This window comes from Cnephaeus nilssonii (genome assembly GCF_951640355.1).
Source record: "Cnephaeus nilssonii genome assembly, chromosome: 12".
In the NCBI taxonomy this organism is placed as follows: domain Eukaryota; kingdom Metazoa; phylum Chordata; class Mammalia; order Chiroptera; family Vespertilionidae; genus Cnephaeus; species Cnephaeus nilssonii.
Genome location: NC_137083.1, coordinates 24,824,027 through 24,838,133, shown reverse-complemented (window position 1 = coordinate 24,838,133; position 14,107 = coordinate 24,824,027). Strand labels below are relative to the sequence as shown.

The following is a 14,107-nucleotide window of genomic DNA, read 5'->3' as shown; positions in this document are numbered from 1 at the left end:
CCTTTTCCTATCAAAAGGATGCCTGCGACTACTGTTGGTTTAGAAAACAGAAATATGTAACAGACAGGTGAGTTCAAAGACAGGTCTTATGACTTTGCCAGCTCAAGATAATGAACTTTACTCTTTTCTCTAGGCTCTTTGGCAACCCACTCACATGCTCTTCTGCAAGTGGTCTTCCAGAATGACATCATTCGAGTTTTTCAATAAATACCTTAAATACACATACTACAAATACCTGAGGTTCCCTCATCTACACCTGATCCCAATCATGGTGGGCCCAAAATGCGTAACAGACACTGGTCTAGGTAAGAGACGAAGCCTTTCTGTTTCCTGGACTGTCAGTATCCAGAATCATTTTCCACCTTAGAATCTCTATATTGTATTGTCCTTTGGGGCCAACAACAAATTTATAAAAGATTTCTGCTTTCTTATATATAATCCAAGACTCCCTATAAATGTATCCTTTTTTCCCCTCTCCCCCAAAACTGCTCATATTTTTAATCATTTTCCTTTGGAGACTGTGTTTGAATTATTTCATTGTAAACATTGACTGAATCAATATCTAATGTAAATCAGGTGCTAGGCACTTTCAAAGTTTTTTTCATTGAACCTTTACAATTTTTGGAACTTATTATGAAAATGTTCAAACACACACAAAGTAGAGAGAATAGTATAATAAACCCAATACTGCATTTCCCAATTTCAAAAATTATCATCATACTGCCTGCGCATTCTTCCCTACCCCACCAAAACTGTATTATTTAAAAGCAAATCTCAGATATCATAGTCTCATAATCTCTGTAAATACTTTAGTGTGTATCTATAGGAGAAAAAGATTCTTTATGGTTCACATAATATGAATACCATTATCCAGCCTAACCATCAATTAATAACAAACACTCAATATCGAATAATCCTGTCAGTGTTTAAATTCCCTGATTTTTCTATTTTTTTTAATGAAAATGCATATTGATGAAGAAAGTGATGCATTTAAAATTATTTAACTTTTAAAGATATATTCTCAGTACACAGCAGATTATCAAGTTTCTCATTCAAAGCCTGGGTTTTCTTTATATACTATTGCACAGTTACCTTTTTGTATGTTTAGAAGAAGGATACATAAATACTTTTAAAATTATCTTTACAAAAGTGGCCTTTTCTTTTTTTGAGTACTTTGATTCCAGTTGAATAACATTAAAAGTGGTTCAGTGTTTGGAATCTGAGGCAGACTTTTATTAGAGGATTAATCATTCACTGTGCAGTATGGCAAAGTAGGCGAAACTAGAAGAAACTAAGGATATAAACTTGCATGGTGTCTGTTGTGATCTCACATCTAGCATTACTCATACTGAGGCCTCCCCACCAGGCAGCACAGCTGTAATAAACTGATGATGATGACGACAATGATGATGATGGGCTTCTGGATGAAAGAAGGATTACTGAAATGTTTACAAAGAGCTTTAAACTGCTTAGGAGAAAAAGCATTACCATTAAACCACACAAGTCAATCCTGGAAAGGTAAATGGGTTGGGAGACTAAATCCCCCAGGAACTCCTTTTCAATACCTGACACCATGTGAGATAAGAGAAATGAAAATGTAAACATATCACAAACCAATAACGGCAAGTTTCTGATACATTTTTAAAAAATAGGTATAATTGTTAAGGATCTCTTTTATGAGTCTTAAGTAAAGACACTTTGGGGGATTCTTAAGAACTACAACAATAAAATAAAGAGCTGCTTAAAAAATAGTCTTTAAAAGTTATAGAACACAAATCACCCAAGAAACAAAATAGATTCCTTTATACTGACCTTCAAGAATATTGTTCTAAGCTCAGCGGGATCCGCTCTCTTGGTTAAAGCCACCTACAAATAAACATAAAGACGTTTGTATTATTAGAACAAAGCTGAGAAATCAAGCTAGCGACTGAAAGAAATAAACTCCAGGTCAAAAATTAGAGGATTTCATTTTTGTACTTAAACAGTAAATTCCCCAGTACAAAACCTACTTCCTGAATTTTAAATTAGACTCCATATGTGGCTTCATAAATGCTAACATTCTGGGCAAGCAACTGGTAAAGCTCCAAATATGTAGTGTTTAATCATCTGGCATTTTAAAACTATACTCCAGAGTGATCCCTACCCTTTCATAGGGGAATAGTAAATATTAAAGTACCATCTGTTTGTTAACTCTGCAAGAGAAGATAGCTCTTAAAGAAGCTAGTGAACAAGGCAAATCGTATTAACAAGCAGAAGGGGGTTACTTCGCACAGTGTCACCATGAGCAGGTGGGAGTGCCCCAGCTATCTGGGCATGCCAAGCCAAGTCTCCTCCTCTCCCCGGCTTTTAATTTAAGAAGACAAAGGTCTCCAAAGGTATGGCTATTATTCTCCACATTCTGGAAAGACACGGGGCTATGGTTACCTTTCAAGGGCAAAGCGTAACAGATTAGCTCAGAATAGGTGTTGTGCTTAATTCTCCAGCCCACAAAGTCCAAAAACATCACTGGGGAAAAGGCAAGACAAACTTGAACATGGCTGCCCCAGGCCAACACAAAAGAGTCCTTATGTGGAACCAAACAGTGGGCTTATTCAGCGTCCCATCACCCAGTCCTGCTGGCAAAACCGTCATGAGACTGAATTCTCACCAAGCACAGCGTCACCCCACGACAGAGCCAAGAGGGGTTCCTGGAACCACCCCAATACTCGAGCCATGGCGCTATCCACAGGGAGATTTATGCAAATTGTTCTAAATCCCTTCTGTGTGTTTGCAAAGACTCTTCTGAGATCTTTGGACAATGGGTTCTCTGTCTCGAAGTGTGTAACTGCCTGAGTTCCTTGGCCCACCACTGTTGGGAATAATTTTATTAACTAATCACTGGAATGGGAGAGGTACCCTTTGGAAATCAGTGATTGGTCACCTTCTTTCCCAAAGCAAGACTGATAACTCTTTTAATTTCAGCTGAGCACTTGTAACCACCAGTGCTATTTTTATCCATAAGAATTCGTGATCTTTTAAAAATCCTGAATTAGGTAGTGTTCTTTACTGTTCAATTAAGAAGGGGGGAAACAGCCTGCTAACCAACCTAAGACTGATGATAACGCTGACCTAAGGCTGCAGGAGAAGATTCCCCCCTTGCAGTCCATATTCTGAGGAAGGTGGAGAGAAGCAACACTATTGGGAGGGGATGGAACAGCATAAAAATGCCTCCACCCTCGTCTTTTAAGAGCAGAGACCTTCTCTCCGAGTTCCACATCGCAAGACAGTCCATAAGTAACATTTGTTAAAAGGCATATGGTGACCCTAGGCACTTAGTTGGTTTTCCTTTTAAAAGCAAAGGAAAGTTTCCACAAAGTGAACTATTCTTGCTCCCTCTGAATACCACATCCTTTAAAATGGAATTAATTCACTATGTCATAAAGCCTGCCCTGCGCAGTGCTCTTTCAGAGTGGGTTTAACCATCTGGCATTTTAAAACTATACTCCAGAGTGATCCCTACCCTTTCATAGGGGAATAGTAAATATTAAAGTACAATCTGTTTGTTAACTCTGCAAGAGAAGATAGTTCTTAAAGAAGCTAGTGAACAAGGCAAATCGTATTAACAAGCAGAAGGGGGTTACTTCCCACAGTGCCACCATGAGCAGGTGGGAGTGCCCCAGCTATCGGGACATGCCAAGCGAAGTCTCCTCCTCTCCCCGCTTTTAATTTAAGAAGACAAAGGTCTCCAAAGGTATGGCTATTATTCTCCACATTCTGGAAATACACGGGGTTATGGTTACCTATGGTTACCTCTGCCCTGAATTCCCACAGCACTCCTCTCCTTGCTGACCCCAAAACGCACACTCAGGGCTCACCACCAGGACTACACGCCTCTGAGGGAGACAGGAACAAAGAGCTCGCTCCCTTTGTAACTCCCAGAGCCTCGGACGCAGGAGAAAATCCATACAGTGACTCAACATTTGTAAGGCATGTTGCCTAATGTGTATAGAACATTTCATGGTTTTCAAACCATGACTATCACCTCATTGGAACCTCACAGCAACCCTGAAACTCAGATAGAGCCTATCATTATCCTCATTTTACCAAAGGAAAACTAAGACTCAGAAAGGGTCAAATAGTTCCCCCAAAACCAGATTAGCACCAGTCTGTACTCACATATCTATGTATTTGAAATCAGATCCCCAATCTTCCATCTTTGACTGTTGGTCTTTACACTGATCCCCATTACATACAGCTTCACACTGATGATAACTTGTGTTAACCACTGACATAATAGAGTACATGCCTAGAAATCAAGACTCTCCCAATTGCTCCTACCACCACCAGTGTGTCATGTCCATCCAGTGCTGTGATTAAGAGCATGGCTTTAGTGCCAGACCACCCTCGATTGGGGGCCAGGCCCAACCTCTAAACTAACTAGCTGTGTGACCTTGAGCTACTTCCCTGACCTCTCAGCCTCACTGTCCTCATTTACAAAGCAGGAACTCCTGGGTGGTTAGAGGGGTGATAGGAGACAATCACATAAAGTGCTGAGCATCCACACCCCCCAACAGTTAAAGTATTCAATAAATGGTTATATTACTTGTATTATTTATCCACGTGTGTTTATATTCTATCATGCTTACTCCTAAAAATGTCTAAATGATGACTAACCTGGCTCATAACTTGAGAAGGGAGAAATCAGGAGAAGAGAGGAGAAAGTAACTCATGGGTCTTCAAAAATATTCACCAAGGCTCTAAAGGAACATACAGGCTTCCTAACTGATCATTCCATCTGCTATCCTAGCTCCATCGCCGGCTACTTCTTGAAAACAGACCCCAAGTCCCAGGTACAGCACATAGTTAACGATCACTGTGGCACTCCCCTGAGGCCCACTGAAATGTGTATTGGGTCCTGGACACATTCCACTGAAGCACAGACAACCACGGTTCAACAGGAAGTGGATTCAGATACATTCCTGAGCCTCCCCCTCTGCACTAATCCCATCTATTGCCCCAGTGTTGTGAGGCCATTCAAAATGTCCATTTTTCTCTTCTACCTCCTGCTCTTATCTTCTTGTTTTAGTGTCATTTCAGTGGCTTCATAGAAGACAACATAAAAGTGCAGTCAGAAGTGCCAGTGTTCTGAAGGTGTGTTGAGATGGATTCTACCTAGTGGTAAAAGCAATTCCCAGATAGTTCTATGAGCTAGAAAGAGGGAACCACAGAGAAGAGGCCTCCCTTTTTAACCAACTCAGAATAACTGCTCAGCAGGCACAGTGTCCATCACGTGATAAGCTTTAGTTCACTGGGCTTTGGAAGAGTCAGAAAACTTTAGATTATTTTCAGAAGACTTATTTTCATTGTTATATATCTTTTTCTCATATACCAACAGCATGTAACTGTTTAAAGCTACAAATCTTAAATCTAATTGCCTGATTTTATCATTACGTTCCTTAATTTTACATTATAAGAGTAGATTCCATGGTCCGGGCCCGTGTGGCTCAGTGGCTGAGCGTCGACCTATGAACCAGGAGGTCACAGTTCTAGTCTGTGGTCAGGGCACATAGTGCCAGACCACCCTCCATTGGGGGTGCAGGCTCCCGGGTTGCCAGCTTAATAACCAGTAGGGGGCGTGCAGGAGGCAGCTGATCAATGAGTCTCTCACATCATTGATGTTTCTATCCTCTCTCCCTCTCCCTCTCTGAAATCAATATTTTTTTAATATATATATATTTTAAAATAGGAATTAAATCCACTTTGGGCAGTCTGACTCATCAGCTCTGATTGCCAGAGCACATGTGCTCATTCCATGAGGAAATTTTCTCCCTGGTTTGATATGACTGGGTCTAAAATCTCAATGGATTTCAAGCTCAATCATAAGGAATGTGGGTATATTTTATGGCAAAAGTACATACACTATTAAGGGAATGCTGTCTATGGTTTAACAAGTCCTCTAGTTGATCCTGGTTCTATTAAAGTTTAAGAACCACAACTTTAGCTAATGTCCAATTCTGTTTCATCCAAGTCACCTGAGGGGCTTTTAAATTTTGTCATTACTCAGGTTCTACCAGAGGCCAATCGAATTAGGCTATCTTTAAAGCTTCCCCATGAGAGTATAATGTTTGGCTAGGTTGAAAACCACTGGGTTAGAACCCAAGGTCCTCACCTCAGCTTGCTACTTCACCAACTGTACAACACAGCCTTCACTTAGCAATACTTCCCCCAACACCCCCCCCCCCACACCCAAAGCTAAAGGTCTGAAAACCAAGACAAGCACAAGCTTACACTAAAAACCCTACTGTCATGAAGCAATTATTTACCTTAGATCTGAAAAAACACACAGAAGAGACAGCTCATCAAAAGCAGGCTACTCTGTGTGGGGCGGGGGGGGGGGGGGGTTGGTGAGAAGAAGGATGTGCACATACACACATACAGGCATGCAGTGACAAGCAGGAATAGGAGGTAGAGGGAGAAATGTTCCTGCATAGCCTTTTGTATCTGTGGAAGTAGTGTAGTAGGTAGACCAAAATCTCAATGGAAAGTACTACTGGGTGTGACCTAACAACTTAGAAGCTTCTTCCCATGTACCTTCCTGTACTATAAATATAAAGACTGGAAGGCTAAAACTACATTTTCCGGACTCCCTTGCAGCTATGTGGTCTAGGTGCTGTCCTATTAGATGAAGTTGGGTGAGATTTAAAAGCCAGAGGTTTGGAAAGCAAAGATGGGGAAGTTAGGGGCCATACTTCTGCCGTTTCTTAGCAACCACCATCATACGAAGTGTCTGATTTTCCAGTGGCAACCTCCTACCCATGCCAATGGCAGCATGGTTCTGAAACACTCCCCATTAGTCAGGTGGTTTCATGACTGCACAAGAGGCAGTACTCCCTTGGTGGCCTGCTCTGTTGTGATGCTCTTGAAGTCATTCCTGAGAGCTCAACCTAAAGTCTGTTTCTTCACCTTTCCAACAAATTCTGGAAGCCATTTAATACCCTGTAATAAAACTCCCTCTGCTTAACCCAGCTAGAGTGGATTCTGTTCTCCGCAAGTGAACCTTGACTGATACAATCAGTAATTACAAAAGAAAGTTTAGAATTCCCCAAAACCACAGTTACCATTAACTTGCAAGGAAGAAAGAGGTGTCTAATAAAATTTAAGAAAAATAATTTTAATTGAATTCACTGAGTCACTCATTCCTCATTCTACAGTTTCCCTAATTTCCAATAAAAAAGTAGGAATTATGAAAAAAAGTTACTGAAATATAAATTAGTATACAGATAAGATGCCTTGTTAAGTATTCTTTAAACCACAACATTTTTGTGTAATCCATCCCAAAAGTTCATGTCATTCAACAGTTGACTTACAAAGCACCAGACATCACAAATGTTAACCCACTGGGTAATTACACAAGCAGGTCATTTCAAGGCTGTGGGAGATGTTTATCAAAGGATTCAGTAGGTTGTGAAATGTGTTGGATTTAACTCTGTGCTATTGTAGACAAATATTAAACGACCATAAAGACATCACCATAAAATTCTGATATTCACAAGGAGAGTAGCACTGTTAAAAAATGAATGTGAGCATTTTAGCTGTGTTCTGTTATGCCAAAATAGTTTTAAGCACACTAATTTTAGACTTTATTATTATTGTTATTAAGCTAAAGCCAATATTCCAGTAAATGTTCCCAAGAGTAATAATTTGACAAGAGACAGTATGAGTCTTTCTGAAATAGGTATTTTTCTGTTTATATTTTTGACTTCTTATGGAGATGGTCGAAGGTGCCTGCTCACCTTGACATAAGCAGACATCCCCAGCTTTAGAATAAATATTTGGGTCTCAGTGTGCTGCTAACTTAAACCTTGGACAAGTCAGTTAACATCTCTGAGTTTGACTTTCCTCATCTATGAAATGGGGAAAATGCCAAAATCTACTTATCTATGTCATAAAGTTATCTTAAAGATCAATTAGAATAAAAAAAAAAAAAAACAGCAACAACCAACTTTGTGAATCCTAAAGTGACAGCTAATGTTGGTAGTGATTATTAGCTACTCTTTAAAAAATGTAAGCTGAGAGCACAGCTCCGGGATATTTCTAATCCCAAATAGGAATGGAAGGCAAGGAGGTCCAGCGTGTATTCAACTTAGAAACAAACAAAAAATGATGGAAAAATAGTTTATTAGAATTCTATTGGATAATCACAGTCTTGTTAGAAGGCTGAAGAATCAGCTGGAGGCTAAGTTTCCACCAGAGAAGCCAGAAACTGTCCCAGAATCACCTGCTGAGCAATCTCCCTCCGATCTCACAACAGAAGCAGGTAGCCTGGCTCCCTGTCAGGTCCGCTGCCATGGAAACTTCACACACAAGCAGCTTCCTCATGTTGCTCTCTTCCAAATCAAAGCCAAGCGTCAGCCTCTAATTGGCAGAGCTAGATCATGTGCTTTTGTTCTGGCTGCAAGGAAAGGTGGGAACTGAGTTCTGACTCATTCATTCTGGCAGGCAGGCCTTATAATGTGGAGATTTTCTCCAATACAGAAAAGTTAGACAAAAGATGGTGGGGAGACTTCGGGCTTCCAGTCCAGCAGGTGAGGAGCCTAAAAGCTGCTTCTCTATCTATCCAACAAGTGAAAAGCAGAAAAGCTGAAAAATCAACAACTCTACCTAGATCCGTCAGAAAAGTGAGGTCACCAAAAAAAAACCACTGCCCCCAAAATTAGAGACACAGAAAGGCAGAACCAGGGAATCACAGCCGACCAGAGCAGAACCCTGTGAACTGAAACCTCCGTGGGAACCAGTGTCTGAGCAGGAAACAACGAACTGCTAGAGGCTTAAGAGTGGACAAGATGGAGGTTTTAAAACTCTAGGGGACCCAGACATAGGGGGTTCCCCACATTTGGTGAGTTTCGCCTCCTGGAACTCCACCTGGTCCCCACAGGGAATTATCGGAGAAAGAAACACCTGGCTCTTCCAGCAGGAGGAGAGGAAAACCATTTTGAAATCCATCGGACCCCTCTGTTCTTTATACCAAGGTCTGCCCTCCAGAGAAATGACCTAATGGCAGCCTAACCTGCGGGGGTTTATCAGAGCCTAACTGACCGGAGGGAAGGCAATCCCAAACTCCGGACACCTCCAGCCATCCTCTCCGCCTAAGGGGAAGAAAACACTGAGAAACACATGTGAAATACACTATCCAGGGACACAGGCTCTCTAATGGACTGACACCTCATCTCCTTCCCACCATCGCATCACCAAAGGCCTCTTTAGAGCAGTTCCTGTTGCCCAGGACAGCATGTCTGCCTACCAAGGAAAATGGCAAGGCATCCCAAAAGGCAAAAAACACAACTTGAAGAGACACAACAAGCACCAAAATCAGACTCAAATATGGCAGGAATGTTGAAAGTATCAGGCCAGGAATATAAAACAACTATGATTCATGTGCTAAGGGTTTAATGCATAAAGTAGACAGTATGCAAGCAAGAACAGATGGGGCAATATAAGCAGAAAGATGGTAATTCTAAGAAAGAACCAAAAAGAAATGCTAGAGATCAAAAACTACTGAAAGAGTAAAGAAGAATGTTTTGATGAGCTTATTAGTGGACTGGACACAGCTGAGGAGAGAATCTGAGACTAAGGGTATTTCAATAGAAGTTTCCAAAACTGAAAAGCGAAGAGAAAAAAGATTGGGAGGAAACACACACACACACACACACACACACACACACACACACACAAACGCGCACGCGCGCGCGCACACACCCCCCCCCCAGAACAGATACTCAAGATCTGTGGAACAAAATGGACCATAAAGCTAAATGTGAAACTCCAAGCTATATAGAGATCACAGAGCTAAAATGTAAAAAGAAGATATAGTAGCCCTGGCCCTGTAGCTCAGTTGGTTAGAGAGCTGCCCCAATATGCCAAGGCTGCGGGTTCGATCCCCAATCAGGGCACATGCAAGAATCAACCATTGAACACATAAATAAGTGAAACAACAAATGGATATTTCTCTCTCTCCCTTCCTCTCTCTCTGAAATCAGCAAATAAATTTAGAAAAGAAGACATAGTAGGAACCTAGATGGCTTTGGATTTGGCAAAGACTTTTAAATATAACACCAAAGGCATGATCCATGAAAGGAATAATTGATAAACTGGACTTCATTAAAATAGAAATTTCTGCTCTGTGAAAGACATTATCAAGAGAATGAAAAGGTAAGCCAATGAATCAAGAGAATGAAAAGACTGGGATAAAATATTTGCAAAATAATAGCAAATAAAGGACTGTTATCCAAAATATATAAAGAACTCGTAAAACTTAACAATAAGAAAACAAACAACCCAATTAAAAAATGAGCCAAAGACCTTAACAGAAAGCAAACCAAAGAAAATATAAAGATGGCAAACAAGCATGTGAAAAGATGCTCCCCATCATATATGCAATCAAGGAATTACAAATCAAAGCAATGAGATATCACTATACAACTGTTATAAGGGCCAAAATCTGGAAGAGTGACAACACCAAATGCTGATGAGGATGTGCAGCAACAGGAAGTCTCATAGATTGCTGGCAGGAATGAAAAACAGTACAGTCACTCTAGAAGAAGATGGGAGGTTTCTCGCAAAACTGAACATACTCTCACCACACGATCCAGCATTCATACTTCTTTTTTTTAAAATATATTTTTATTGATTTCAGAGAATGGAGGGGAGAGAGCGATAATCACATCAATGATGAGAGAGAATCACTGACCAGCTGCCTCCTGCACACCCCACACTGGGGATCAAGCCCGAAACCCAAGCATGTGCCTTGACCAGGGAATCGAACTGTGACCTCCTGGTTCATAGCTAGATGCTCAACAACTGGGACATCAGCTGGGCCAGCATTCATACTTCTTAGTATTTACCCAAAGGGGTTGAAAACTTATATTTATACAAACACCTGCACACATCTTGACAAACATCTTGACAATTAATGCGTAAACTATGATACCTCCAGACAATGAAAGTTATTGAGCCCTAAAAATAAATGAGCTATCAAGCCATGAAAAGACATGGAGGAAACGTAAATGCATATTACTAGGTGAAAGCAGTCAATTTGAGAAGACGACATTCTGGAAAAGGCAAAGAAGAAAAAGATCAGCGGTTGACAGGGTTAGGGTGTAGAGAAAGCGAACAGGCAGAGCGCAGAGGATTTTTAGAGGCAGTGCAAGTACTCTGTTTGGATACATATCATTATAAAGTTTGTTTACATCCATAGAATGTACATCAAGAATGAACCTTAATATAAACCATGGGCTTTGGGTAATAATGATGTGCCAACGTAGGTTCATCAATTGTAACAAATGTTATCCCTCTGTTGGTGTCTGATGATAATAATGGGGGAGACTGGGAATATGTGTAGGCAGGTGGTATATGGAAAATCTCTGAACCTTCCTTTCAATTTTGCTATGAAACTAAAATAAAGTCTATTTTTTTTTTTTTTTAAATCATGGGTAGCCAGGACCATCAAGATGAACCTGACTAGGCAGTCACTAGGCACACACCCATAGAATCTCCCTTTCTTTCTGAGAATCCTTAAAGCAGGTTGGATTATCTTCCTTTATATTGGAAAAAAACTTCGGGCCAAACAGGTTGATCTGCTCCAAGCCCATCCCTTTCCACAATGCCACAGCCAGGCAGGCAGGTTGCTCAACCTTGGACCTACAGACATTTGGGGTCAGATTACTGTTTGTTGTAGGCATCTGTCTGGTACCTTGTAGGATGTTGAGCAACATCCCTGGACTTTACTCACTAGGTACCAGTAGTAATCCCCTCCTCCCAGATGTGACATTGCCAAATATCCCAGGGGGCAAAACTACCCCAGCCCCAGCTGAGAACCACAGCCTTAGATGGGGCTGCTCCACTGGCTCGTGCATGCTGCACAATGGCCTAGGGGAAGCCTATGGTGTGCTAGGCCCAGTGCCAGGCATTGAGGAGACAATGCCAAATAAACCAGAGACCCTGCCCACAGAGAGAATGACAGGCTTATCAGCAAGCGGTTGGTACAAAGAGTGTAATGATACATGCCACCATCACAAGGTAGAGTGGTTGCAGAACTAAGATCGTAATTCTGGTGGAGTCAGGGGTCATGGAGGGAGGCAAAGTCTTTGAAGCTGGGTCATTTGTTATTGATTTTAGCAACTAACACTGATGAGCTAACCTTGACTGGGCCCTTGACACTATGCTAGGCATAATGCTAACGACTTTACATCTGATCTCATTTAAAAATCTCTAAAACTGTGTAAGGTGAAGAGCCATTAATATCTCCATTTTTCAGATGAGGAAGCTGAGGCATTTAAGACATTTAGTCTTAAATAAGCAGTAGTAAATCACAGAGCCAAAAATACCCTACAGTCCAGTTTTTGACACTAATTATAATACTTGGAGGATGTGCCAAGAATTTGGCAAGCAAAGACAGAGACCTTAAGCAATCCTTATGAATCGTGCTACTGGACAACACTATAGCTGAAAGCAAGCCTATCTAATAAAAGAGTAATATGCAAATTAACCATCACTCCACTACACCCACAAGCCACGCCCACCAGCCAATCAGGAGCGGGTATGCAAATTAACCCAACCAATATGGCTGCAGCCACGGAGTGAGCAGGAGGCTTGGGTTTCCCTGGCAATGGAGGAAGCCAAGCTTTCCACACACACTGGCTGGCCCAGGCCTCCACTTAAGGCTACAAATTTTCAATTATAGAAGATACATAAACCCAAACAAAAATGGCGGCAGCCACGGAGCTGGAGAGAGCAGGAGGCTTGAGTTGCCCCCCGCAATGGAGGAAGCCAAGCTTCCACAGCCCTGGCCTGCCTTGGTCTCCACTCAAGGCTACAAAGTTTCAATTATAGAAGATAAATAAATCCCAGATACCAGGGCCTCTGCTTGGGTCGCCGGGGGGCGTGGCTGGCCTGCAAACCACCACAGGCCCCTCGCCCAGGCTGCCCCACACCCCAAGGGAACCCCTACCCTGATCCGGGACACCTTTCAGGGCAAACCAGCTGGCCCCCACCTGTGCACCAGACCTCTATCCTATCTAATAAAAGAGTAATATGCAAACTGACCATCACTCCAACACACAAGATGGCTGCCCCCATTTGGTCAAAGATGGCTGCCACCATGTGGACACAAGATGGCCGCCACAAGATGGCCAGCGGGGAAGGGCAGTTGGGAGGGACCAGTTCTGCAAGGGAGGGCAGTTGGGGGCAATCAAGCCTGCAGGGGAGGGCAGTTAGAGGTGACCAGGCCAGCAGAGGAGGGAAGTTGAGGGCGATCGGGCCTGCAGGGAAGGGCAGTTGGGGGGGACCCAGGCCTACAGGGGAGAGCAGTTGGGGGGGAACCAGGCCTGCAGGGGAGGGCAGTTAGGGGTGACCAGGCCTGCAGGGGAGGGCAGTTAGGGGCAAACAGGCTGGCAGGGGAGTGGTTAGGGGGTGATCAGGCTGGCAGGCAGAGGTGGTTAGGGGCAATCAGAAAGGCAGGCAGGTGAGCAGTTGGGAGCCAGCAGTCCTAGATTGTGAGAGGGATGTCTGACTGCCCGTTTAGGCCCGATCCCGGTAGGGCCTAAACGGGCAGTCGGACATCCCTCGAGGGGTCCCAAATTGGAGAGGGTGCAGGCTGGGCTGAGGGACACCCCCTCGCCCCCATGCACGAATTTCTTGCACCGGGCCTCTAGTGATACATGAATGCCCAGGTTCAGTAGAAGGCAGACCTGCCTAATGTAGAGTATTAGTCTCCAGTATTATATGCTGAACTCAGTCTCAATTTTTTTAAGCATCAAGGTTACAGTATAATTAGGAACCAGCTGCAATTGTAATTACCGCTCCCAGTATAATTTGTTACATATTAGCAAGTGTCAAATTACTACTGCTCCTTAAATGAATAAAAACTGATTGTGCTGTTCTGAAGATTGGGATGTGTGTTCCTGATGGGGAACAAAGGAATATAAAAAGTATATGGCATATTTATAAAGTGCTGAAAGGCTCTACTTAGGAGATCACACAAGTGGCTGGAGCCCAGATACTGCCACAGAAAGTTAAAATGGCTTCGGAGAGCGATCAGCTAACTTAATAAATGCAGGGGAAAGCAGCTAAT

The 14,107-nt window shown here is 42.4% G+C and overlaps 1 protein-coding gene across 1 annotated transcript in view; it reads right to left on the bottom strand.

Annotated features, from left to right (window-relative positions):
* Positions 1 to 14,107, bottom strand: part of SLC25A13 (solute carrier family 25 member 13) — a 161,184-nt gene that overhangs the window by 135,942 nt on the left and 11,135 nt on the right. The window contains exon 2 of the mRNA XM_079786798.1: positions 1,813 to 1,866. Within this exon, the coding sequence (XP_079642924.1) occupies positions 1,813 to 1,866 (54 nt within the window). The remainder of the gene's footprint in view (positions 1 to 1,812; positions 1,867 to 14,107) is intronic.